Here is a 25,717-nt window from a genome sequence, read left to right as displayed (position 1 = left end):
TTAAAAAGTACACTAATAGCACACTTAAACTGTTGTACGGGTGGCATGCTTCCCATAATGTTAATGCATTGGGTGAGTTGGTCATTTGAACAGTCAACCACATGAGTGTTTACACTATGAAAGCAATCTAGTCAAATCCATTCGACTACCTGTAGAAGTTGTAGAAAGTGGATAAGCTAAAAACATTTTAGACACCTTTACACCTGTTTTTAGCATACACTTGACCTGATCAACCAAAACTCATCTCCAGGTGTAAACATAGGAGAGAAATCAGATTATGTTAAACAAAGATGAAGTCATGCTAATGCAGTACAAACAATACTAAGACTCCCAGTAGACACTTGAGATTACTGGTTAGTTTATTTTTTTCTCAAAAACAATAGCAAACACTACATGAAGAAAACAAGGCAAAGTATACAGCTATGACTTCACTTGATGCAACAACCTCAATATGCTTGGAGATAAATGCTTATTTTGAGTAATCTGAGAGTGCAGAGGTGCTGGATCTTGAAAGCCAGGCTGGACAGACTGCAGACTCATAGCTTGAAGTGGTATTTTAGTGGGTTGCTCCAAAGGATTGGAACCAAGTCTGGAAAGAGACTTGTAACTTGACTGCTCTGGCTTAGGAAAGACCTGGAATCTAGACTGCCGGGACACAGACTGGTAACGGGCTTGTGCTGACTGCAGACTGCTGGGCCAGGACACAGACTGGTAACGGGCTTGTGCTGACTGCAGACTGCTGGGCCGGGCCACAGACTGAGAGCTGATTTGCGCTGACTGCAGGCCACTGGACTGGTCCACAGACTGGTAACGGGCTTGTGCTGACTGCAGACTGCTGGGCCGGGCCACAGACTGGTAATGGGATTGTGCTGACTGCAGGCCGCTGAGCTGGGACACAGACTGAGAGCTGGTTTGTGCTGACTGCAGGCCACTGGGCTGGTCCACACACTGTGAGCTGGCCTGGGCAGGTTGTTGGATGCCAGACTGGTCCACAGACTGTGAGCTGGCTTGGGCGGGTTGTTGGATGCCAGACTGGTCCACAGACTGATAATGGGCTTGTGCTGATTGCAGACTGCTGGGCTGGGACACAGACTGGTAGCGGGCTTGTGCTGATTGCAGACTGCTGGGCCTGGACACAAACTGGTAGCGGGCTTGTGCTGACTGCAGACTGCTTGGCCAGGACAAAGACTGAGAGCTGGTTTGTGCTGACTGCAGGCCAGTGGGCTGGTCCACAGACTGGTAATGGGATAGTGCGGACTTCAGGCCACTGAGCTGGGACACAGACTGGTAAGGGACTTGGGCTGACTGCAGACTGCTGGGCAGGGACAGAGACAGGTATCTGGCTTGTGCTGCCTGCAGACCGCTTGGCCAGAACACAGACTGGTAACGGGCTTGTGCTGACTGCAGACTGCTGGGCTGGGACACAGACTGGTAACGGGCTTGTGCTGACTGCAGGCCACTGGGCTGGTCCACAGACTGTGAGCTGGCTTGGGCGGGTTGTTGGATGCCAGACTGGTCCACAGATTGTGAGCTGGCTTGGGTGGGTTGTTGGATGCCAGACTGGTCCACAGACTGTGAGCTGGCCTGGGCGGGTTGTTGGATGCCAGACTGGTCCACAGACTGTGAGCTGGCTTGGGCTGACAGCAGGCTACCTGACAGTTCAACAGACTGTGAGCTGGCTTGGGCGGGTTGTTGGACGCCAGACTGGTCCACAGATTGTGAGCTGGCTTGGGTGGGTTGTTGGATGCCAGACTGGTCCACAGACTGTGAGCTGGCTTGGGCTGACAGCAGGCTACCTGACAGTTCAACAGACTGTGAGCTGGCTTGGGCGGGTTGTTGGACGCCAGACTGGTCCACAGACTGTGAGCTGGCTTGGGCGGGTTGTTGGATGCCAGACTGGTCCACAGACTGTGAGCTGGCTTGGGCTGACAGCAGGCTACCTGACAGTTCAACAGACTGTGAGCTGGCTTGGGCGGGTTGTTGGATGCCAGACTGGTCCACAGACTGTGAGCTGGCTTGGGCGGGTTGTTGGATGCCAGACTGGTCCACAGACTGTGAGCTGGCTTGGGCGGGTTGTTGGATGCCAGACTGGTCCACAGACTGTGAGCTGGCTTGGGCTGACAGCAGGCTACCTGACAGTTCAACAGACTGTGAGCTGGCTTGGGCGGGTTGTTGGATGCCAGACTGGTCCACAGACTGTGAGCTGGCTTGGGCGGGTTGTTGGATGCCAGACTGGTCCACAGACTGGTAACGGGCTAGTGCTGATTGCAGACTGCTGGGCCGGGACACAGACTGGTAATGGGCTTGTGCTGATTGCAGACTGCTTGGCCAGGACACAGACTGGTAATGGGATTGTGCGGACTTCAGGCCACTGAGCTGGGACACAGACTGGTAAGGGACTTGAGCTGACTGCAGACTGCTGGGCAGGGACAGAGACAGGTATCTGGCTTGTGCTGCCTGCAGACTGCTGGGCCGGAACACAGACTGGTAACGGGCTTGTGCTGACTGCAGACTGCTGGGCTGGGACACAGACTGGTAACGGGATTGTGCTGACTGCAGACTGCTGGGCTGGGACACAGACTGGTAACGGGATTGTGCTGACTGCAGACTGCTGGGCTGGGACACAGACTGGTAACGGGATTGTGCTGACTGCAGGCCACTGGGCTGGTCCACAGACTGTGAGCTGGCTTGGGCGGGTTGTTGGATGCCAGACTGGTCCACAGACTGTGAGCTGGCTTGGGCTGACAGCAGGCTACCTGACAGTTCAACAGACTGTGAGCTGGCCTGGGCGGGTTGTTGGATGCCAGACTGGTCCACAGACTGTGAGCTGGCTTGGGCTGACAGCAGGCTACCTGACAGTTCAACAGACTGTGAGCTGGCTTGGGCGGGTTGTTGGACGCCAGACTGGTCCACAGACTGTGAGCTGGCTTGGGTGGGTTGTTGGATGCCAGACTGGTCCACAGACTGTGAGCTGGCTTGGGCTGACAGCAGGCTACCTGACAGTTCAACAGACTGTGAGCTGGCTTGGGCGGGTTGTTGGATGCCAGACTGGTCCACAGACTGGTAACGGGCTAGTGCTGATTGCAGACTGCTGGGCCGGGACACAAACTGGTAACGTGCTTGTGCTGACTGCAGACTGCTGGGCCTGGACACAGACTGGTAGCGGGCTTGTGCTGACTGCAGACTGCTGGGCTGGGACACAGACTGGTAAGGGACTTGGGCTGACTGCAGACTGCTGGGCAGGGACAGAGACAGGTATCTTGCTTGTGCTGACTGCAGACCGCTGGGCCGGAACACAGACTGGTAACGGGCTTGTGCTGACTGCAGACTGCTGGGCTGGGACACAGACTGAGAGCTGGTTTGCGCTGACTGCAAGCCACTGGGCTGGTCAACAGACTGGTAACGGGCTTGTGCTGACTGCAGGCCACTGGGCTGGTCCACAGACTGTGAGCTGGCTTGGGCGGGTTGTTGGATGCCAGACTGGTCCACAGACTGTGAGCTGGCTTGGGCGGGTTGTTGGATGCCAGACTGGTCCACAGACTGTGAGCTGGCTTGGGCGGGTTGTTGGATGCCAGACTGGTCCACAGACTGTGAGCTGGCTTGGGCGGGTTGTTGGATGCCAGACTGGTCCACAGACTGTGAGCTGGCTTGGGCGGGTTGTTGGACGCCAGACTGGTCCACAGACTGTGAGCTGGCTTGGGCGGGTTGTTGGACGCCAGACTGGTCCACAGACTGTGAGCTGGCTTGGGCGGGTTGTTGGATGCCAGACTGGTCCACAGACTGGTAATGGGCTTGTGCTGATTGCAGACTGCTGGGCTGGGACACAAACTGGTAACGGGCTTGTGCTGACTGCAGACTGCTGGGCCTGGACACAGACTGGTAGCGGGCTTGTGCTGACTGCAGACTGCTGGGCCGGTACACAGACTGGTAATGGGCTTGTGCTGATTGTAGACTGCTGGGCCGGGACACAGACTGGTAACGGGATTGTGCTGATTGTAGACTGCTGGGCCTGGACACAGACTGGTAGCGGGCTTGTGCTGATTGTAGACTGCTGGGCCGGGACACAGACTGGTAACGGGATTGTGCTGACTGCAGACTGCTGGGCTGGGACACTGACTGGTAACGGGATTGTGCTGACTGCAGGCCACTGGGCTGGGACACAGGCTGGTAACGGGATTGTGCTGACTGCAGGCCACTGAGCTGGGACGCAGTCTGAGAGCTGGTTTGCGCTGACGGCAGGACACTGGGCTGGGACACTGACTGGTAACGGGATTGTGCTGACTGCAGGCCACTGAGCTGGGACGCAGTCTGAGAGCTGGTTTGCGCTGACGGCAGGCCACTGGGCTGGTCCACAGACTGGTAACGGGATTGTGCTGACTGCAGTCCACTGAGCTGGGACACAGACTGGTAGCGGGCCTGTCCTGGATGTTGGCCACTAGGCCAGACCATAGACTGGTATCTAGCTTGTGCTAACTGCAGGCCACTGGGCCAGTTCACTGATTGCGAGACAGTTTGTGAAGGTTTTTGGAAACCAAGCTGGGGCACAAACTGGTAGCTGGCTTGTGCTGACGGCAGGCCAGATAGTGAGCTGGCTTGGGCATGTTGTTGGATGCCAGACTGGTCCACAGACTGTGAGCTGGCTTGGGCTGGTTGTTGGTTGCCAGACTGGTCCACAGACTGTGAACTGGCTTGGGCTGGGAGCAGGCTATCTGACAGTTCAACAGATTGTGAGCTGGCTTGGGCTGGTTGTTGGATGCCAGACTGGTCCACAGACTGTGAGCTGGCTTGGGCGGGTTGTTGGATGCCAGACTGGTCCACAGACTGTGAGCTGGCTTGGGCTGGTTGTTGGATGCCAGACTGGTCCACAGACTGTGAGCTGGCTTGGGCTGGTTGTTGGATGCCAGACTGGTCCACAGACTGTGAGCTGACTTGGGTTGATTGCAGGCCAATGGACTGGTCCACAGGTTGCGAGACAGCTTGTTCAGAGTTCTGGCTGCCGGCTTGAGATGATTGTTGGAGGCTGGGCCAGGCCACAGGTTGGTATCCTGCCTGTGCTAGCTGCACACCACTAGGCTGAACTGTGGAACCATAGCGTGACTGCACTAGTTGCTGGCCACTCAGTAATGGCACAAGTCCATATCCAAAGCTGGCTTGCCCTAACTGATAGCTGGGTTGTGGGGACTCATTTCTCTGCTGCAAAGGCTTGACCAAAAAGTTAGAACTTGAAATCTGGACTGGCCTGTTAGCAGAAAACTTGGAAACAACTTGAAGTCTACTACTCTGAGGCTTGACAATGGGCTGCACTGCAGACTGGTAGCTGACTTCCACTAATTGGCCACTGGACTGGGAGCTGTTCTGCACTATTTGCTGGCTACTAGACACCACAGACTCATTACTAGACTGTACTACAGTTTGATAGTTGAGCTGTGTTGGCTCAGGTAGAGACTCAATGCGCATACTTGTTTCTGGTTCTGTGACCACTGCAATGGGAACAAGACTGCCACTACCAGTTGAAGATATCAGAGATCCTTGAAGTTGACTACTAGCATCAGAGTCAGAAACAGACTGATATACATTAGTCACTGGTCCAAAACTAGAAGAGACACTTTGAGGACTATAGCTTACACTGCTATACACACCCTTAACTTGTGCAGCACTGTAAGTGTTACTCCTTGATCTTTGAGGAGTGATGGGATTTGATACATCAGCACCATACCAGCTGTAGGAACTTCGTGGCTTCACATCCTGCATGGGGAAACCAGCCTCATAGTATAAAGGATAACCACTCCTGACAAAGCCACCAACTAGGAAAATTAAAAAAAGGGGAAAGAGAATCAAACAGACATGCTAGCAAACATGATTTATAGAACTTGCCTGGATAAACCTTACCACTTCCAAAATGGTCACAGACACAAAAACTGAGAAGTGCCAAAGAAAACCTGTAGACAAAAAAAAAAAAAAAAAAAAGAATTATTAGATGAATGCCACTTGTTAAGAAATGCCAAATACTACAATTTATCATCATACCTTAAGAGTTGCCTAGTACCCTCCATGACCGAACCAAACAAAAATACAACAACTAACCACCTCAACAACAGCAGCAGTAGTAGTAAAGATTCATAAAAACATACTTGACCTCCAACACATATTAGTGTTGCCTGAAGGGACTCTTTATAGTGCCAGCAACTGCCATTTACCAATTGTTTCCTGACAATCAGTTGTCATGGGAACATGTAATACTCAATTATTAGGTTCAGGTGTTACAACTCTTATCATGACAGCTGCCATTTCATTAAAGATAGTTGCTTTTTTATACTATGGCCCCATTTACAGGAAGGGAAGATGCAGATATTTCCTTGCGGTTTGGCCGATCATTTACACGAAAACCCTGTTTTTATCACAGAAAATTATTATTTCTAAAAACTCCGGCCAAAGTGGAGATTTCTGATAATGCCGGTTATGTGTTGTCGTGTCAACTGGAAGAAACGGGGTTTTACTTGGGACTATATTAGGGGGAAACACAGGCGAAGCACTGCTACTTGGGCACAGAGATATCTAATATATTATTATTTATAAACACTATAAGGAGTTTATAAATAAATAATATTTGAATAAATATCGTTAAATAAAGACACTTATGAGCAAATTACAAGTAATAGCACAAATAAAACCATTAGAACAAAGATACAAATGAAATAAAACAGATTTCAGGTAGGCCTAACAGTATTTAGGTAAAAAAATACTATAATGTATAAATTATATATATTAATCTTTAATAAAGCTAAAGAAGTTATTCAGTCATGAGCAGATTTAAGCAGAATTTTAGGTTACTTTCACTTTAAGACCAAATACATGGAACGCGCTCAGCTGGAGGACGCGTTTGCCAGCGCCGAGCGGAGAGGAGCGCAGTGCAAGTAGTGACATCATGTCAGAATCACATGTAATAAAATACCTAACTTTATCATTATGAATATAAACAACTAACATGGCTGTTAGTACTCACTATCAAGCTAGCATATCGATACTGGTAAAGTTTAAAATATATTGAGTTTGATTCGGTAACGAGCTAGTAACATAAGGCAAAGCTAAAAACAGGTTGCATTGATACCCGTTTTCCCATTACCATCAGTCACACTGTGATGAAGGTGAATTTCATGTAAGATTCATAACTTATACGGTGTTTTGCATGTAAGAGCTTCCACGATGAAAGCACTATTGGCTCTGATGAGGACTACACTCCGGAGACAAGTACCGCTACTTTATCCAAAGACTTTTTGGTCGTAGCCTTTTCGAATACTGTCTTCCTTTTTTTGCCTTGTTTGCCTTCGCTGACTGTATATTCAGGTACTAGGAATTTTGACTGCTCTTTCTCTGATTGTGATTCTTCCTAGCTTTCGTGCCTCTTCGCCTCCTTGAGTCAAACGGGTGCGCGCATGTGGGCAACTCCTGTAGCGGCAGGGGTGGTAGCCATGGTAGCGAGGGAGAGTGACAGTCGCCCAGCCAATCATTTCATTCGTTCCGAATGAAAATAAGTAGCTGTGTTTATTGCAGCCCTGAGAGGACTACAGACACTCGATTTTTATACTCTCTTTTTCAGAGTACTTACATTTTAATTATGTATTGGTATATAAAGACAGTTTAAACAAATTTGGGGATTTTTTTTTTTTAGAAAAAAACCTGCCTACCCTGCCTTTAAGTTTGGTCTCATTTTAAAGAAGAACCTAGGCCGAGTAAAAAGGAAAAGTTAAAATAGTGAAAAAAAAATTATAGAGGTTTAATATTATGAAAATGATTTATGAACATTTTATATAAAATATATATTTAATAAAACATTTTGAACTAAAAAACTGCTTGAAAATCAAAGCCATAAATCTAAACAACTTAGGCACTGTAACGATCTAAGTGCATGGTCTAAAGTAACGTGCAATTTACCAACCAGGGTTGCGTTCCAGTCCAAAATTGTCATGCCCTTCACTCGCTAACTTCCCTCCGTTTCGTTCACTCGGATGTACGTCATTGCTTACGTTGCACGAGTGCCCACTACTGGCGGAAACTGCAATGGGCAGAATTGGAACATCCTAAGCCCTTGATCACTTGGAATCAGCTATGGAGTTGATTTTTTATGTACATTTTTTTTTTCCCCTTTAAGATTTTTTTTATGCAGCATCCAAATGTGTATAGGTGTGTTTGGGTTGTTTTAAATTAAAAAGATTATAATGAATATATCATAGAGTTGTTTGTTGTTGTGGTGATTAGACGATATATGTGGTGACGTCACAATCATACTGCATTGTGGGACATATAGGTGCCTGAAGTGTACATATGAAGTAGACTCGCTCCCTCGATCTTGACACTTAAGGGTCTGGGCCCAGTTCCCCGATAACGCTCACTCTTAGAAGACTCGAAAGATATATCTTACCAAAGTTGTTTATGTTCCTAAGTGTGTTCCCCGAAGTGTCCCTTAGGAAGCTTCCTAACACGCTGCCTCTTACGTTCGACGTTACAAAGGCGCTGTCCCAAGTGAAGGTGCTGAATTAGTTGGCATCGATTGCTCAGGAATCGATTTTCCACTTCACGCGAAGGTGCATTACGGCGTTGAATAGAAGAAAGACAACACGTTCTATGCAAATGAAACATTCCTCAAATTATTCCAGTAACATTTATTTTAACATAGTTTAAGTTATCAGTAAAATATAGACTATTAATTAAATGATCAAATTGTCAGTAATATGTTCACACGATATGTTGTGACGGGTAGACGAACCGGGTATCCCTCGCTAATCATCCACCCTCCTTATCCTGTTGTGCCACTTGTGCAGCTTCTTGACATGGGTTTAACGACTTCTAAAAATTACAATCAGAATTGATTGGCAAGCAGCTGCAGTTACTTCTGTTTAATGCGGTATTGATTGCCATTGGTTCATGTTTTCAATAAAAAGCAACCTATCTACAATGAACAGAGAGAGGGAGTTAGATACAGAATATGGTGGGGAGAAGCAACGTAAAAAAAGGGCACCAAGCTTCTCGTCAGAGGAACTTGAAGTTTTGCTGGACGAGGTGAGCTTGCACAAGGTGACACTGTTTTCCAGCTTTCGGAATAACTTGTGCAACAGCAACAAAAAAGAGCTATGGAGCGACATAGCAAGGAAGATGGCTGCCTCCGGATCAGGCACACCAAGGTCCTGGCAGGACGTCAGGCAAAATGTCAAAAGGGCTTAAGTTTTGCCGAACAAAAAAATTGACATGGACTAAACGGCTCCGCGGCCGGCGCCGTCTTTGATTCAATACAAGGAGACGTTGGATCGCTGCCATAGTTGGTCGCTTACTGGACACCACCATGCTTACCCATTTATAGATATTAGCCATTTAGAGCCTAATTGTTTGCCAGATTTTAATTTATCAAAAGTGATTACCAATTTAAACACTTTAATGACATTACGAAATAGCCTAGGCTAATTACCACCATATTAGTTCTGATACCAAATAAAGTCAATTTCATAAATAGGCCTGTATCCATTGCGAACATATTTTTTAAATGTCCATAACATAAAATCATTGTTGAGCCACAACATTGTCAACATACCATAGTTTGACTTGTACTGCGCTGCGCTGATTTCTAAAGACTGCTGCACAGTGGCGGCGACTAGCGTCTTGAGCTCAAACAACGCTAAGAGAGAGTTTACGAATGGTCCAGACCAACCTATACGAAAGTGTGACTTACAGAAGATATACTTAGCATACGAACGTGTCGGGAATCGTGCCATAACATTAAGAGAGAGGTTAAGGAATAGGTTAAGAACTACTTAGCGATAAGAACGTTTTGGGGAACCGGGCCCTGTCCCTTAACTTATGCTTAACCTAAACTTCCCTCGTCCACTTCACGAAGTGCAACGCACTTCAAAATGGCGGCAGGGATTCCCCCGAGGGGAAGTGCTCAGGGAATTCCGCAAGTGCATGTCTAAAAGTGGACTGGAACGCAGCCCAGAGTCTCATCTCCCATTCCCTTCGTGCCAAGGCGGATTGCTATTTACATGGCGGAATTTGCAAGCGGAAAGACTGAACGCTTCTAGAGGAAACAGATCTCCTCGTACGCGAGGTTAAAGCACTCAAGCAAACCATCTACGGGACAAGCCAGATTCCACCATGTCTTTATGTACACAATATTAATCTTTTACACTGTAATCCTTTTATTTTTAATATGTGGCTAGTTTATGTGCTGCTGCACGTCCCTGTGTGTGTAAAGGCTCGGTTATACTCCAGTTTGGACGCGTACACGGACAGCTGCGGACAGCGCGGACGCGACCTACTTGTATTATACTGTCTGCTTAGGTCTGCTCGGGTGAACGCAGTAGATCGGCTTGCGCTGTTTTAGCCTAGTGACCGCGCGGTCCTAAAAAATTGGAGGCACGCGGATGTCCGCAAGGAGTCCAGCTCCAGCAGCGAAAGACAGAGAGTTAGCTAGGGAGAAAATAGTTGCTCGAGTCAATGAATAAGTTTACATTTTATTTACTGTTATACAGTGATGGGTGTAATTAATTACCAAGTAATCGACAGTGAGGAAAATAAGTATTTGTCATTGTAGGTGCATGTCCACTGTGAGAGACATAATCTAAAAAAAAAAATCCAGAAATCACAATATATGATTTTTTAACTATTTATTTGTATGATACAGCTGCAAATAAGTATTTGAACACCTGTCTATCAGCTAGAATTCTGACCCTCAAAGACCTGTTAGTCTGCCTTTAAAATGTCCACCTCCACTCCATTTATTATCCTAAATTAGATGCACCTGTTTGAGGTCGTTAGCTGCATAAAGACACCTGTCCACCCCATACAATCAGTAAGAATCCAACTACTAACATGGCCAAGACCAAAGAGCTGTCCAAAGACACTAGAGACAAAATTGTACACCTCCACAAGGCTGGAAAGGGCTACGGGGAAATTGCCAAGCAGCTTGGTGAAAAAAGGTCCACTGTTGGAGCAATCATTAGAAAATGGAAGAAGCTAAACATGACTGTCAATCTCCCTCGGACTGGGGCTCCATGCAAGATCTCACCTCGTGGGGTCTCAATGATCCTAAGAAAGGTGAGAAATCAGCCCAGAACTACACGGGAGGAGTCAAGTCAAGTCAAGTCAAGTATATTTGTATAGCGCTTTTCACAATACAGATTGTATCAAAGCAGCTTCACAGTATTAAATTAAAATAATACAACAAGGTTTGTTTCTAGTGGAATTTATAGATAAAATCAAATTAGATATCCCCAGAATATCCCCAGAATATCCCCAGAATATCCCCAACTGAGCAAGCCAAAGGCAACAGTGGCAAGGAACCGAAAAACTCCATCAAGTGACCTAATGGTGTCCTAAAACTCCATCAGGTGACCCAATGGAGAAAAAAAACCTTGGGAGAACCCAGGCTCAGTCGGGGGCCAGTTCTCCTCTGGCGTTTATTAACTAGAGGCCGGATTGTGGCGGAGAGGCAGGAGCTGGTCAATGACCTGAAAAGAGCTGGGACCACCGTTTCCAAGGTTACTGTTGGTAATACACTAAGACGTCATGGTTTGAAATCATGCATGGCACGGAAGGTTCCCCTGCTTAAACCAGCACATGTCAAGGCCCGTCTTAAGTTTGCCAATGACCATTTGGATGATCCAGAGGAGTCATGGGAGAAAGTCATGTGGTCAGATGAGACCAAAATAGAACTTTTTGGTCATAATTCCACTAAACGTGTTTGGAGGAAGAAGAATGATGAGTACCATCCCAAGAACACCATCCCTACTGTGAAGCATGGGGGTGGTAGCATCATGCTTTGGGGGTGTTTTTCTGCACATGGGACAGGGCGACTGCACTGTATTAAGGAGAGGATGACCGGGGCCATGTATTGCGAGATTTTGGGGAACAACCTCCTTCCCTCAGTTAGAGCACTGAAGATGGGTCGAGGCTGGGTCTTCCAACATGACAATGACCCGAAGCACACAGCCAGGATAACCAAGGAGTGGCTCTGTAAGAAGCATATCAAGGTTCTGGCGTGGCCTAGCCAGTCTCCAGACCTAAACCCAATAGAGAATCTTTGGAGGGAGCTCAAACTCCGTGTTTCTCAGCGACAGCCCAGAAACCTGACTGATCTAGAGAAGATCTGTGTGGAGGAGTGGGCCAAAATCCCTCGTGCAGTGTGTGCAAACCTGGTGAAAAACTACAGGAAACGTTTGACCTCTGTAATTGCAAACAAAGGCTACTGTACCAAATATTAACATTGATTTTCTCAGGTGTTCAAATACTTATTTGCAGCTGTATCATACAAATAAATAGTTAAAAAATCATACATTGTGATTTCTGGATTTTTTTTTTTTAGATTATGTCTCTCACAGTGGACATGCACCTACGATGACAATTTCAGACCCCTCCATGATTTCTAAGTGGGAGAACTTGCAAAATAGCAGGGTGTTCAAATACTTATTTTCCTCACTGTAAATACTGTAATTAAATTAAAGGGATTACTCTTAAAAGTAAGATCTGATAGAACAAATCTGTATATTTAACATACATTTTTAAAAGGTATATGTCACACCACGGTCTGTCCAGCAGAGGGAAACTGAGAGCACAAGGCCTTCCACATCTTCCTCCTAATTCTCTGCTCATTATTGGTTCAATGAAATCACCTGTGCCTAGCTAGTTAGTGGTAACCTGTGTATATTTAAAGACTAGCATTTGCTTGTATCTTAGCTCAGTCTTGAAGGTCTTTTGCCTAGCCCATGCTTTTGTGTTTTCCTGTTTAGTCTACCCTGAAGGACTTTTTGTCAGAGCTTTTATGTTTTGGACTCTTTTTGCCTGCATCATCCAGTGTGGATTTTGTACCTTGTTCAACCCAGCTCTTATGCTGGATCCTTTGTGTTGGCTCTGGAAGAATACTAGTAAAGACTATTTTTTCCCTTCTAACCTGCCTCTTGTGATCTGCCTCAATTATCTGCCAATTGAGTCCACACTGTCCTATAGAACAGTGGTTAAGACCTTGGGTTACAAGCAACACACTCTGGGTTCGAATCCCGGACCTGACAGCAAGACTGAGCCAAACAAGATATGGACCTGGCAGATACTGAACAGATTCACGGAGCCATTAGCAAACAGGGAGTTTTGCTTGGAACACATGAGACACAGCTCCAGAGACTGACAGACGCTGTGAACCAGATTGGGGAGTCGCTGCAACAACTACAAACATGCTTGCCTCGAGAACCTGTGGTACTACCATCACCAGAAACCCCACCATTAACTGCACCAATGCCCCAAGAACCAAAGATTCCAACCCCTCAGCGCTACGGTGGGAAGCCTGGTACCTGCAAGGGCTTCCTGACTCAAGTGTCACTCATTTTTGAACTCCAACCAGCCACCTTTGCTTCAGAGAGGGCTAAGATTGCATACATTATCTCCTTGTTGTGTGATCGTGCACTGGATTGGGCCTCAACCCTCTGGAGACAACAGTCCCCCATCTGCTCTGATCTAAAACTGTTCATAGAAACTATTCAACAAGTGTTTGACCATCCAGTCAGTGGCCGTGAGGCGGCAAGGAGACTATTAGACCTACATCAGGGGCATCAATCTGTGGCCGACTACGCAATTGAGTTTCGTACTCTGGCTTCTGAGAGTAAGTGGGATTCAGAGGTGCTTATTTCAACCTTCTATCGTGGTCTCTCTGAGGGGGTTAAGGATGAATTAGCCAGTAGAGATTGGGGTACAAGCTTGGAGGAACTCATAACTTTGGCTGTCCGAATTGATAACCGTATTCGTGAAAGAAGAAGAGAACGCTGTACTCCCCGAGAAATGCCCATGTTATCATCTCTCAACGTCCCAGAAGTTTCTCATTTAACTCAACAGACAGAGGAAGAGCCTATGCAGCTGGGTAGGACCCGCATTTCACCTAAGGAGAGAGAGAGACGCATGAGAGAAGGCCTGTGCTTCTATTGTGGTGGCTCTAACCACTTGCGCTCTTCTTGCCCTGAGTTAGCGTTAAAAGCCAAAGCTCGCTAAGGGAAGTGGGGACCTTAGCGAGTGGAACTGCTCAGTTTGACACTCCTCACTCCCGTTTACTGTTGCCAGCTATGCTTACTTGGGGGGATACCAGGGAGAAGACCGTGACTTTGAAAGCATTTGTGGATTCAGGTGCAGCAGATAACTTTTTGGACATTAATTTGGCTAAGAAAATGTGTATCCCCTATGAGACTTGCTCTTCGTTCTGGAAGGTTGAAGCCCTAGATGGCAGACCGATAGGGTCTGGAATAATCAAGTTCAGAACAGTTCCTTTATGGTTGACCATTGATACTAACCATCATGAAACAATCTCTTTTTATCTGATCAAGTCTACCAGAGAACCCCTTATTCTAGGTTACCCCTGGCTGCGGCTTCACGACCCTCAATTCTCCTGGACCTCTGGAACTCTCCTTCGTTGGGGCTCTGCGTGCGAGGATTCTTGTACCTTTCCTGCTTCCACTGTGGTTGGGAGTAAAGAAGTTATGGCAGCTATTGAGGTGAGTGCCAGTTCCTTGAATAAGCCACAAGATCTAACACTCATGCCCCCTGATTACTATGACTTGAGAGAAGTGTTTAGCAAACAACGTGCTACTAAGCTACCCCCTCATAGACCATATGATTGTGCTATTGACCTTCTTCCTGGCGCACTCCCACCTAGAGGTCACCTATATTCCCTCTCTGCCCCAGAGACTAAGGCCATGAACGAATATATCCAGGATGCTTTGAGTACTGGTTTTATTCGCCCATCATCTTCACCAGCTAGTGCTGGTTTCTTTTTTGTCCCTAAGAAAGACGGTAGTCTTAGGCCCTGTATAGACTATCGTGGGCTCAATAAGGTGACTGTTAAGAATCGTTACCCTCTCCCACTAATGTCATCGGCTTTTGAACTACTTCAGAAAGCTAAGATCTTTTCGAAGTTAGATCTGCGAAGTGCATACAACTTGGTACGCATAAAGGAGGGAGACGAATGGAAAACAGCCTTCAGTACCCCAACTGGCCACTGGGAATATCAAGTCATGCCTTTTGGGTTAGCTAATGCCCCAGCTGTGTTTCAGGCCTTCATCAATGACGTCTTGAGGGAGATGTTGAATCATTTTGTTTTTGTCTATCTAGACGACATACTGATTTTCTCAGACTCTCTACAGGAACACATTCACCATGTCCAACAGGTTCTGAGGAGGCTTCTTGAGAATGACCTTTTCGTTAAGCTTGAAAAATGTGATTTCCATGTGCCCCAAGTCTCATTCCTAGGCTATGTTGTCTCACAAGAAGGCGTCCAGATGGAACCAACGAAGGTGTCTGCCATCACCACCTGGCCCCAGCCCAAATCACTAAAGCAGGTACAAAGATTTCTTGGTTTTGCCAACTTCTACAGGAAGTTTATTCGCAATTTCAGCACTATTGCAGCACCCATCTCCTCACTTACTAAGGGGTCACCCGCTCGTATCCACTGGACTACTGAGGCTCAGCAGGCGTTCGACAGGTTAAAGGGACTGTTCTCTTCTGCCCCAATCCTGGTACACCCAGACCCCGAATTGCCGTTTATCGTGGAGGTGGATGCATCAGAAGAGGGAGTTGGAGCAGTGCTCTCCCAAAGGTCTATCACAGATAACAGACTCCATCCGTGTTCTTTCTTTTCCAGACGCCTGTCGCCAGCTGAGAGAAATTATGATGTGGGTAACCGAGAGCTCCTTGCTGTGAAACTTGCACTGGAGGAGTGGCGCCACTGGCTGGAGGGGGCCAAGCATCCTTTTATTGTGTGGACAGACCACAAAAACCTGTCCTACCTACAGCAGGCAAAGCGCCTTAACCCTCGGCAGGCCAGGTGGGCTCTGTTTTTTACCCGTTTTAATTTTGTGATCTCTTACAGACCTGGATCCAAGAATGTTAAGGCTGATGCCTTGTCACGCCAGTATGATTGTTCCCAGAGGGACCGTTCCCCAGAGTTCATCATCCCCAGAGACTGCATTCTTGCACCAGTTCGTCGGTCCGTTGAGGATACGGTGCGTGAGGCTCTACGGGGTGTACACATTCCTGATGAAGTTCCAGCAGGATGTTTGTTTGTGCCCAAGGAAGCAAGATCCGAGGTCCTCCAATGGGGTCATGCTTCTGCCCTTGCTGGACATTCAGGAACTGAGAGGACGTTGGATTTTATTCAGAGACGCTTCTGGTGGCCAGAGATGACAAGAGTGGTCCGATCTTTTGTACAAGCCTGCCCAGTCTGTGCTCAACAGAAATCCTCTAATCAGCGTCCTGCCGGCCTTCTACATCCTTTGCCTATCCCACAACGCCCCTGGTCTCACATCTCCATGGATTTTATCACTGGTTTACCAGCATCGGAAGGTAACACTGTTGTACTTGTGGTAGTGGACCGCTTCTCTAAGTCCGCACACTTCATTCCGTTACCTAAACTTCCCTCTGCCAAAGAGACTGCTGACCTTATTCTTCAGAATGTGGTAAGAATCCATGGAATTCCAGTGGACATTGTGTCTGATCGAGGTCCCCAGTTTATGTCTCGTTACTGGAAAGCATTCTGGTCCCTGTTAGGCTCTTCTGTCAGTCTCTCCTCAGGTTTCCACCCTCAGTCAAATGGCCAAACAGAAAGGATAAATCAGGAGTTAGAGAAATACCTTCGCTGCTTCACGTCTCATCAGCCATCCTCCTGGAATCGTTTCTTGCTGTGGGCAGAGCTGGCACACAACACTTTACGCAGCTCCTCCACTGGTATATCTCCATTTAAGTGTCAATTTGGGTTTGAGCCACCATTGTTCTTCAGCCAAGAGATAGAGGTTGGAGTCCCTAATGCTGAGAGATTCATCGAGCGCTGCAGAAGGACATGGAAAAGGGCTCACGTAGCCTTGAAGAGTGCTTCCATCCGCTACAAGAGGTATGCAGACAAGAGAAGGAGGGCAACTCCACACTTCAGAGTCGGACAAAGGGTCTGGCTCTCAGCTAAAGACTTACCATTAAAGGTTGTATCCAAGAAACTTGCCCCAAGATTTGTTGGCCCATTCAAAATCACCAGACGGGTCAACCCTGTTACCTACCAGCTTGCCCTACCGAGGTCTTTAAGAGTAAGACCTACTTTTCATGTTTCTCATTTGAAACCTGTATTAACCTCTCCTTTGTCTCCCCCAGCCACCACCCCTCCTGCCCCTCGTATTATAGAAGGTGGTCCCACGTACACAGTGGAAAGGTTGCTTGATTCAAGACGCCGTGGCCGTGGCTTTCACTACCTGGTCGACTGGCAAGGTTATGGGCCTGAGGAGCGTACCTGGGTGCCAGCACGACACATCTTAGACCCAGACCTGATCAAGACATTCCATCGCTTGCATCCTGATCGTCCTGGGCCGTCGGGAGCCGGCCGTAAAGGGGGGGGGCCCTGTCACACCACGGTCTGTCCAGCAGAGGGAAACTGAGAGCACAAGGCCTTCCACATCTTCCTCCTAATTCTCTGCTCATTATTGGTTCAATGAAATCACCTGTGCCTAGCTAGTTAGTGGTAACCTGTGTATATTTAAAGACTAGCATTTGCTTGTATCTTAGCTCAGTCTTGAAGGTCTCTTGCCTAGCCCATGCTTTTGTGTTTTCCTGTTTAGTCTACCCTGAAGGACTTTTTGTCAGAGCTTTTATGTTTTGGACTCTTTTTGCCTGCATCATCCAGTGTGGATTTTGTACCTTGTTCAACCCAGCTCTTATGCTGGATCCTTTGTGTTGGCTCTGGAAGAATACTAGTAAAGACTATTTTTTCCCTTCTAACCTGCCTCTTGTGATCTGCCTCAATTATCTGCCAATTGAGTCCACACTGTCCTATAGAACAGTGGTTAAGACCTTGGGTTACAAGCAACACACTCTGGGTTCGAATCCCGGACCTGACAGTATATTTTTAATGTAACCTTCTCCCTCTACACACTTTGGTCAATTCAAGAATAATTCGTGCAATTGTATATTGTTTATTTGAAAGCATTAAAAGTGCAGTTTCTTGTCTCTCCTTGTATTGTTCAAGTGGTTGAGGTTCATATGGGATTCAGTAATTAGTAATAAGTAGACCAATACTTTCTAAAGATAGTCATTATTACATTAATCTAATTACACTGCTGAAGATGTCATTTGTAGTTAGTAATACAAGTACCCAACTGTTATAATACCGGAGGTGAAACTGGAAGAACAGTATGTTATTCAACCTAATTTTAATTTTCCTGCAGGCATTAAAAAAACATGGCAGCAGCTGAAAATTAAATATAAAAACATAGGGTAGAGTGGGGGAAAACGCCCCCCTTAAGGAAAATGTGACATTATAGTGAAACAAAACATAAATGTGACTAGAATTGCCATCCCGGTTTTGAGTGACTATGGCAGGAGTTATTCACCAAATATTAAAATTGCTCAGCCTTCATAATTAATTAGTATTTTCACTGAAAATATTTTTGTACAAAGGGGGCGTTTTGCCCCAGCGGTGGGGTAAAACGCCCCCCAAGGTGGGGTAAAATGCCCCCTTTCTTACCAACCAGTTTGCTTCATAGATCAACAGCAAAATTAACAGACAATAGTTTTTAATCTCTAAAGGTAAAAGGCAAGTAATGTATCAACATGTATATATATTAATATTTATTTCAGCAATGTTCAAAATAGGCAAAATTAACTACCTTCCATCAGTGAGCTAACTGTGCTAGCAAGCTAGCTAGTTAATGCTCACTTGAGGTAATTTTTTCATGTTTTGTTCAAATATTTTGATTTTACCACCTAGTTATACTGCATTAAGTGTAAAACAAAGGATTTGATAGACAGAAATATTTTATTATAGTAATTATGATAGAGAAACTATGCCCCCAGGGGGGGCGTTTTACCCCACAAGCTATGAGTTTTTAAAAAAAATTTTAATTTTTAAAATATAATTATATTCCTTATAAATAATATATGATCTCAAACTACATACTTCACTGTTCATCTATCATACATCACTGCGATATCCTGCAGAACAATATTCTCTTAAACACTTATTTACTAATATCTGAAAATTATAGCATTTACCATGTAATCCTCTTCTCTTCAAATGTGTCGCTGGTGTCAGCTTCTCCATAGAGATTTGTATATCCCCGTTATCAACGTAGTGCATAGCAACAGTAAAAATGTATCTTGACTACTTTTAGTGGTTATTTTGGGAAAAACAGGTGGGGGGCGTTTTCCCCCACTCTACCCTACTTCAATCAAGTAAGGCTTGAGCATATCATGGGTGTAGGCTACCTGACTTTACAAACATTTGACATATTAAATAACTAAATAGCATCCAGTGTCTAGCAGTGCAGCAGCGCTACAGCCTCCCCATAGCCTAAAGTCGCATATTACTTCCGCGCTCTTTAAATAACAAATAAAATAATAATAATAATAATAATAATAATAATACTGCACCACTTTCTTTCTTTCTTTCTTTCTTTCTTTCTTGTCAACATTTTCACTTTCGGAAACACTCGGATTGTATATTAAATTTAACAAGTGCAAAACTCAAGTTGCACCATAGAGGGCGTTGTTGTATTGACTGATAATGTGCTTCACTTGTCAGGCTTTTCCATGGGGTTCATACAGCTGTAAAGAGACTGTTCAACTCCCTGCTCCTAACCCCTCCCCTAATCTTAACCCCTCCCTCACAACTAATCCTAAACCTACCAATACTAGGGGGTAATAATTTGGCGGGGGTCAGACTTTGACACAACATCTGGTTCACCCCTCATTTATTTTTCATGTATTTTTATTCCATTCCAGATTAGTTTATATTATTTTAGGATCGACTTTATGTCTGTTGCCTTTTTACTATGCTCATTATATAAATCATGAATTACCATTATGTATTACTTTACCTTGACTTACAGTACAATAAAGTGTATAATAAACTTGCCTTGACTTACAGTCTTGAAGGACAAAAGTTGGTATTATTACTTATTAATGGCCGACAAGACAATAAAGCTCCATTACAGATTACCAACATATTAAATCTGTCAATCATTTATGATTGTCATTTATTACAGTCTTGTTAAATTTGATAAATTTCAGCTCAGCAGATTCTTCTTTTTATATAGTTTATATATAGTATATATATTTTGTACACAGAACTACAGACATCACCTTTTCTCAGACATCAATAATATATTATAAGTTGCTAAAACTAAAAAGTTAGTCTTATAATAATAATTAAAAAGAATAATAATGATAAATGCTAATGAAATACAGATCATCATGTAACTGCCAATCAAAGGAGACACAACAAAATGGGGGGAAAATTATAGGAAGCAATTTCCATTTTTCTGAAGCTGACACTATATGTTTCATAATTGTTATCATTTGACATTTGTGCTTTAAATTGGTCTCTATATTTTTCTTGTGTCTTCAGACCATAGGTTGTACATTTATAGTCTTCGATATTGTTAGTTTTTGAATTTTTAGTTGTGACATGACACCATGATCAGATCAGACCATTTGATATGCCTATTTGAAAAGGGGGATACAACTGTGTAAAGATATTAAAGAATATTGATATTAAAGACACAAACATTGTCAGATTTTTTTGTTAAAAATGTTTCATCAGTGCCATTTTTGCCACTTATACTAACTTTTATATTGTTAGTAATATTTCAAAAAGAACATTTACAGAGGCAACTTAGGTTTACTTGATTATCCATGAATAAAATAAAATGTGAGTATCAAATATGTTCCATCAGGCTTCTAAAGGAATGTTTATTTGTTTGAATTGCATTATGTTTTGGCTCCTGCAAGCTTTATTCATAACATTTAATATTATCTTACTAAGTCATATTATTGGCAGAAATGGGTGTCAACTGATAATAATAATGCATTTTATGTAAGTAGTTTGTTATATTGTTAATCTCATTGATTTACAATGCAAACATCAGAATGCCATTGTTGTGTCAATATAATATCAGCGACTGTAGGAAATTGCATATTTTGTTCAGTTTGGTGCTCTGAATAAAATTGAGTTGTTTTTTCACTCTAACCCCAAATTATGCTCTTTTTTTTTTTACATGATACCACATCTATTATTGTACATTAAAATGTTGTTTGTTATTATTGTTTTAAGTGGATATGTGGATGAAAGTGCACAGACAGAAAGAGATTTTATCCATTGACTAATGTGTAACCAGATTTGGTTTAATGCAACCAATAAAACGAGACAAATATGCCATAGAAAATATATCAATATAGTGTTTAGGTTACATTCAAATCTCTTGCATGCAGATACAAAATGTATCGTTCAGAGTGACGTCAGACGCTGAACCGGAAGCTGTTCCGTGGGTTCTCTCTCTCTCTCTCTGTGTGTGTGTGTGAGTGTGTGTGTGTGATCGTGGGCTCGGCGATACACTGACAGCTGTATGATACAATGTAACTGCGACGGGTGAGAATGGAATAACCTACGGATACCAGCGCATACGCACATATAAACACCCCGTAGAGCAGCCAGCGTGGATTATGTGTTGATTTAATGAGGACAGTCGTGATTGAAACACGCTGATGTCTTTACACGACCGTTTGGCACGGGAGTGATCTCGCAGATCGCAGAGCCCGTGTTTCACCCCGTCATCCGCAGCTGTTCCGCCCATCATCTGTTCGTTTATCCGCACACACACCGGGACTCATGGGGAACAGCACATCATGCTGCGTGTCGTCCAGCCCGAAGCTCCGGAGGAACGCGCACTCGAGGCTGGAGCCGTACCGGCCCGAACCGGAGCTGAGCCGAGAGGACACGGGCTGCAACCTCCAGCACATCAGCGACAGGGAGAACATAGACGGTGGGTGTCATCCAGCATCATCGACACACTGATAACACCCGAGATTCACGACCGGTAACAATAATCAGTGCTGGCCAGAATAACAACTCGCTGAAGAGACGTCATGAGGGTTCTATATTTAAAAAGTACGTTTTTTTTTTTTTTACTTTACGGGAAATACCACGTAAATACCATGGTTTATGCTGTTGACCGTCACCATCATTCCTACAGTAGGTAGAAGTACCATGGTATTACCCCACTATACGATGGTAACGCCCTTACTTTACTGTTAGAATCACACATCATATGTTAAAAGCACGGTAGTGTTTTGCTGCCACACTGTAAAAAAAGAAAAGAAAAAAAAGTTGCTGCATTATTATTTTTTTTAAGTACAATCAACTTGGATGTTTAAGTCATTTAAACTTACTTAAAAAACGAGTTGAATATTGTACAACTTGCTTAACTTATTTTGATGAGTTAATGCAATATAAAAACATATGGTGTCATAGCTTATTGATCATATTATTTTTACAGTGCACTAGTCTTATTGGTACATTACAAAAAATACCATGCTAATCATATTTTTAAACAAAACTATACAAAATACTATACTACAGAACTACAGAATATACTATAATAATTTCATTTTTGGACATGCAATTGTAACCGGTGCTATTCGAGCCGTGGCGAGCAGGATTCGAACCGGGGTCTCCGGCGTGGGAGGCGGGCACGTTAAGAAGGATGCTAAAGACGCTAGCGCGCCTCTTGAGCCTGGGGGAGTGAGGTTTACACTCACAGCTCTTACTGACCGACGTCTGTTACACTTGTTGATAAAATACCATAGTGCTTGAAGAACCATGTAAATGTCATGGCACTTGAATATGGTAATCATTCTGTATCATGGTATAACCATCTTACCCTACCATGGTATGATGTTACCAAGGGTGTCGAATGGTTCCAGTGTTTGATTCACATTGTGGATTAAAGGTGAATGTTTTTGTGCGTGATCAGAGGTATCTTGGATCACAGCTGTTTGTTGTTCGTTGAATCTGGCAGTCGATCTGATCTGTGCAGTTAATGCAGCCGGTGCGCTGGACATCTGTTGAAGTGGAGAGTGGATCCAGATACATGAATCTTCTAATGTAATTTAACATCTAAAAGGAGATGGAGGCTGATGAGAGTGTCATGTGACAGCAGGCAGAGCTCATGTATATGAGATATAGCTGATCCAGGACCTGTTACTGATCCACATGATCATTATTTATATAGTTGTGCAGCATGAAAAATCAATAACTAACATATCATTATACTGTAGGTTGGTGCCATGAAATGTGTGTTTGATGAAGGGGCTTAATAAAGGGCCTATTAACGTTTCATTTGTGACCCTGGACCACAAAACCAGTCACATGGGTCAGTTTTTTAAAAATTGAGATTTATGCATCATCTGAAAGCTGAATAAATACAATTTCCATTGATATATGGTTTGTTAGGATAGGGACAATATTTGGCCGAGATACAACTATTTGAACATCTGGAATCTGAGGGGTGCAAAAAAATCGAAACATTGAGAAAATCGCCTGTAAAGTTGTCCATTAATGTTCGCGATTGTGCTGTAATCACTCACAAAAATAAATGTTTTATATATTTACAGTAGGAAATTTACTAAATATCTTCATGGAACATGATCTTTACATAATATTCTCATGATTTTTGGCATAAAAGAAAACTGATAATTTTGACCATAAATGTATTGTTGGCTATTGCCACAAATATACCTGTGCGACTTGTGACTGGTTTTGTGATCCAGGGTCACATTTATGCATTTTGATCGATCTGCTTTCAAATATTTCTGTACTTAAAAATTGGTCTTTGTGAGGACAATCTCAAGAACTTTTTTTTTTCTTTTTTAATTATTGACTAACACTCATGAATGATTGTTCTAATAAAGTCTTATAAACTCAAGGGTAATTTCTCTCTCTCTCTCTCTCTCTCTCTCTCTCTCTCTCTCTCTCTCTCTCTCTATATATATATATATATATATATATATATATATATATATATATATATATATGTGTTTATCTTTTGTTTATTGTTGTGTTAATGAGATACTATATTTATTATATACCATATATTTGTTATTATATAATATTTGTTTCAATATAAATTCGTTTATTTTTTTTATTTTTTTTTAAATCTTTTGTATTTTGTCATTTTTATACATTTTTATTTCAGTTTTATTTTAGTATATCAAGTTAGACTACATGAAAATAATGAATGTTGCCTTGGCAACTCTGAAATAAAATAAGTTTAAGCTTTTTTTATATTTTATTTTTATATTATATTTTTTATATTTTTTAAGTATCAAAAACAAGTAACAAAACCTAGTTTTGTGTTTCATTTCGGTTAACTGTAATATCCCTGTTTAGCTCAAATTTTTTACATAACATAATAAAAAAAAAAAAAATCTTTAACCACTAATTACAAATTTCAGCACATTTATACCCTTTTAAATAGGTTTTATGCCGAATGTCACATGAACAAACAGGAAAACAGGTCTCATTGCATCCGTTTGTTGTAGAAAGTGTTAATGGCAGAACGAACTGAAGGGAAATCTATGGACTCAGCTAATCTAGCTAGTTAATTTTATTGTTACCGTTTTACTTAATTTAAATATCGAAATGTTAGTGAGAAGAAGAAAAAAAACTTTTATATATCAATCTGCATATGCGATGGACATCGGTTATGCTCATCTTTGCTCGCTCCTTTGAGGGCATCTTGAGTAAAACGGCTCTATATTTACCGAAGCACATACAAAAGACCTGAACTGGAAGCAATGTGACCTGTTTTTACAGAATACAGAAGTTTATTGCGCATCACCCCCGTTTGTCTCAAGCACAGTTCTGAGGATAATAACTCTATCCATCCCAAAGTGCATTTACATACAGACACTTTTATCGCACACTCCCATGATACGCTGCAGATTGAGGAAGTCCCGTATTTCGTCATATCTAGCCCACCCATGGCAGCTTAGCTCGTGTGCCGTGAGATGAGAAGTGTGTGTTGGGTAAAGATACTCTTTTCCGCGGTCGGGGTCAGTCTGTGCCAGTCTCCTGTGATGGAAGAGGAGCTGGACTGTGATTAACACTGTCCATTGTGATTCAGACAGCTGCTGTGTGAATCAGCTTTATCCTACTGAATAAACCAGTGTCCCAGCTCTATTTTCAATCTCTCATTCATGAAAAGCTACTTCATGATAATGTAATGATTTTACAACATTATCACATATACACGCTTGTCTTGTATATCTTTGCATAAAACCTTAAAGGTACAATATGTAAGAATTTTGTATCAAAATATCCAAAAACCACTTGCATATATTTCTTTCAATTATGTACTTACATTATCCTAAATGTTTCCAAGAATATGTAAATTCAGAGAAATTCACAATTTTAAATAGTGCCCGTCCTATGACACTTGTCGCCTGTCAATGACGTAATATTTACGTTATCCCTGCTGCCATAGTAACCATGGCGACAGACGTGGACAGCTGCACTACGTCTAGCGGCACGCTCACGCTGTTGTTGTTTCGTTCAAACATTATGGACCATGGCAAGCAGACTTTGGGACAAAAGGAGAACTAAAACGAGGATCAATATCAGCGTGGCGTTTTCGAGATGCCGAGAGCTTCACGTCAGCGACTAACTTCGACTCGACGAAAAATTACATATTGTAGCTTTAAAGGGGTCATGACATGGATTTTATTATTTTAATATGTTCCTTGAGGTTCACTTATGTTAGTAAAGAATTTAGAAAAAGTAAAGAAATAATTAGTAAAGAAAAAATATTTTCTACTCGGCTCCTTTAAGGCTTGTTAGGAAACGCCCACTGTTATGATTGGCTAAAGTCATTGCATAGGA

At 43.7% G+C, this 25,717-nt stretch overlaps 2 protein-coding genes across 3 annotated transcripts in view; one reads left to right on the top strand and one right to left on the bottom strand.

The window, feature by feature from the left end:
* Positions 1-336: 336 nt before the first annotated feature.
* On the bottom strand, positions 337-6,141 carry LOC311284417 (uncharacterized protein). Its single transcript, XM_084399449.1, has 3 exons — positions 6,028-6,141; positions 5,890-5,939; positions 337-5,804 (listed from the first exon to the last, which is right to left on the bottom strand). The coding sequence occupies exons 1-3, from the start codon at positions 6,051-6,053 to the stop codon at positions 421-423; spliced, it is 5,460 nt and encodes a 1,819-aa protein (XP_084255575.1). The 5' UTR covers positions 6,054-6,141; the 3' UTR covers positions 337-420.
* Positions 6,142-21,300: 15,159 nt separating this feature from the next.
* ccny (cyclin Y) overlaps positions 21,301-25,717 on the top strand; it is a 54,605-nt gene continuing 50,188 nt past the window's right edge. Inside the window, exon 1 of one of the 2 annotated variants that reach the window (XM_084398887.1) lies at positions 21,301-21,821. In XM_084398887.1, coding sequence (XP_084255013.1) covers positions 21,668-21,821 — 154 coding nt within the window. In that variant the 5' untranslated portion in view covers positions 21,301-21,667. The remainder of the gene's footprint in view (positions 21,822-25,717) is intronic. The other variant, XM_084398886.1, reaches the window with a different exon arrangement.

This window comes from Rutilus rutilus, assembly GCF_951802725.1.
Source record: "Rutilus rutilus genome assembly, chromosome: 24".
NCBI classification, from domain to species: domain Eukaryota; kingdom Metazoa; phylum Chordata; class Actinopteri; order Cypriniformes; family Leuciscidae; genus Rutilus; species Rutilus rutilus.
This window is presented reverse-complemented; position numbering and strand designations above follow the sequence as displayed.

Excerpts from the sequence above, each read along its gene's own strand:
- LOC311284417 (XM_084399449.1), bottom strand. The coding sequence starts at position 6,053 with ATGGAGGGTACTAGGCAACTCTTAAG. Across the intron at positions 5,940-6,027 it reads GGTACTAGGCAACTCTTAAG|GTTTTCTTTGGCACTTCTCA; the intron begins GTATGATGATAA and ends TTTTGTCTACAG. Across the intron at positions 5,805-5,889 it reads CTGTGACCATTTTGGAAGTG|TTGGTGGCTTTGTCAGGAGT; the intron begins GTAAGGTTTATC and ends TAATTTTCCTAG.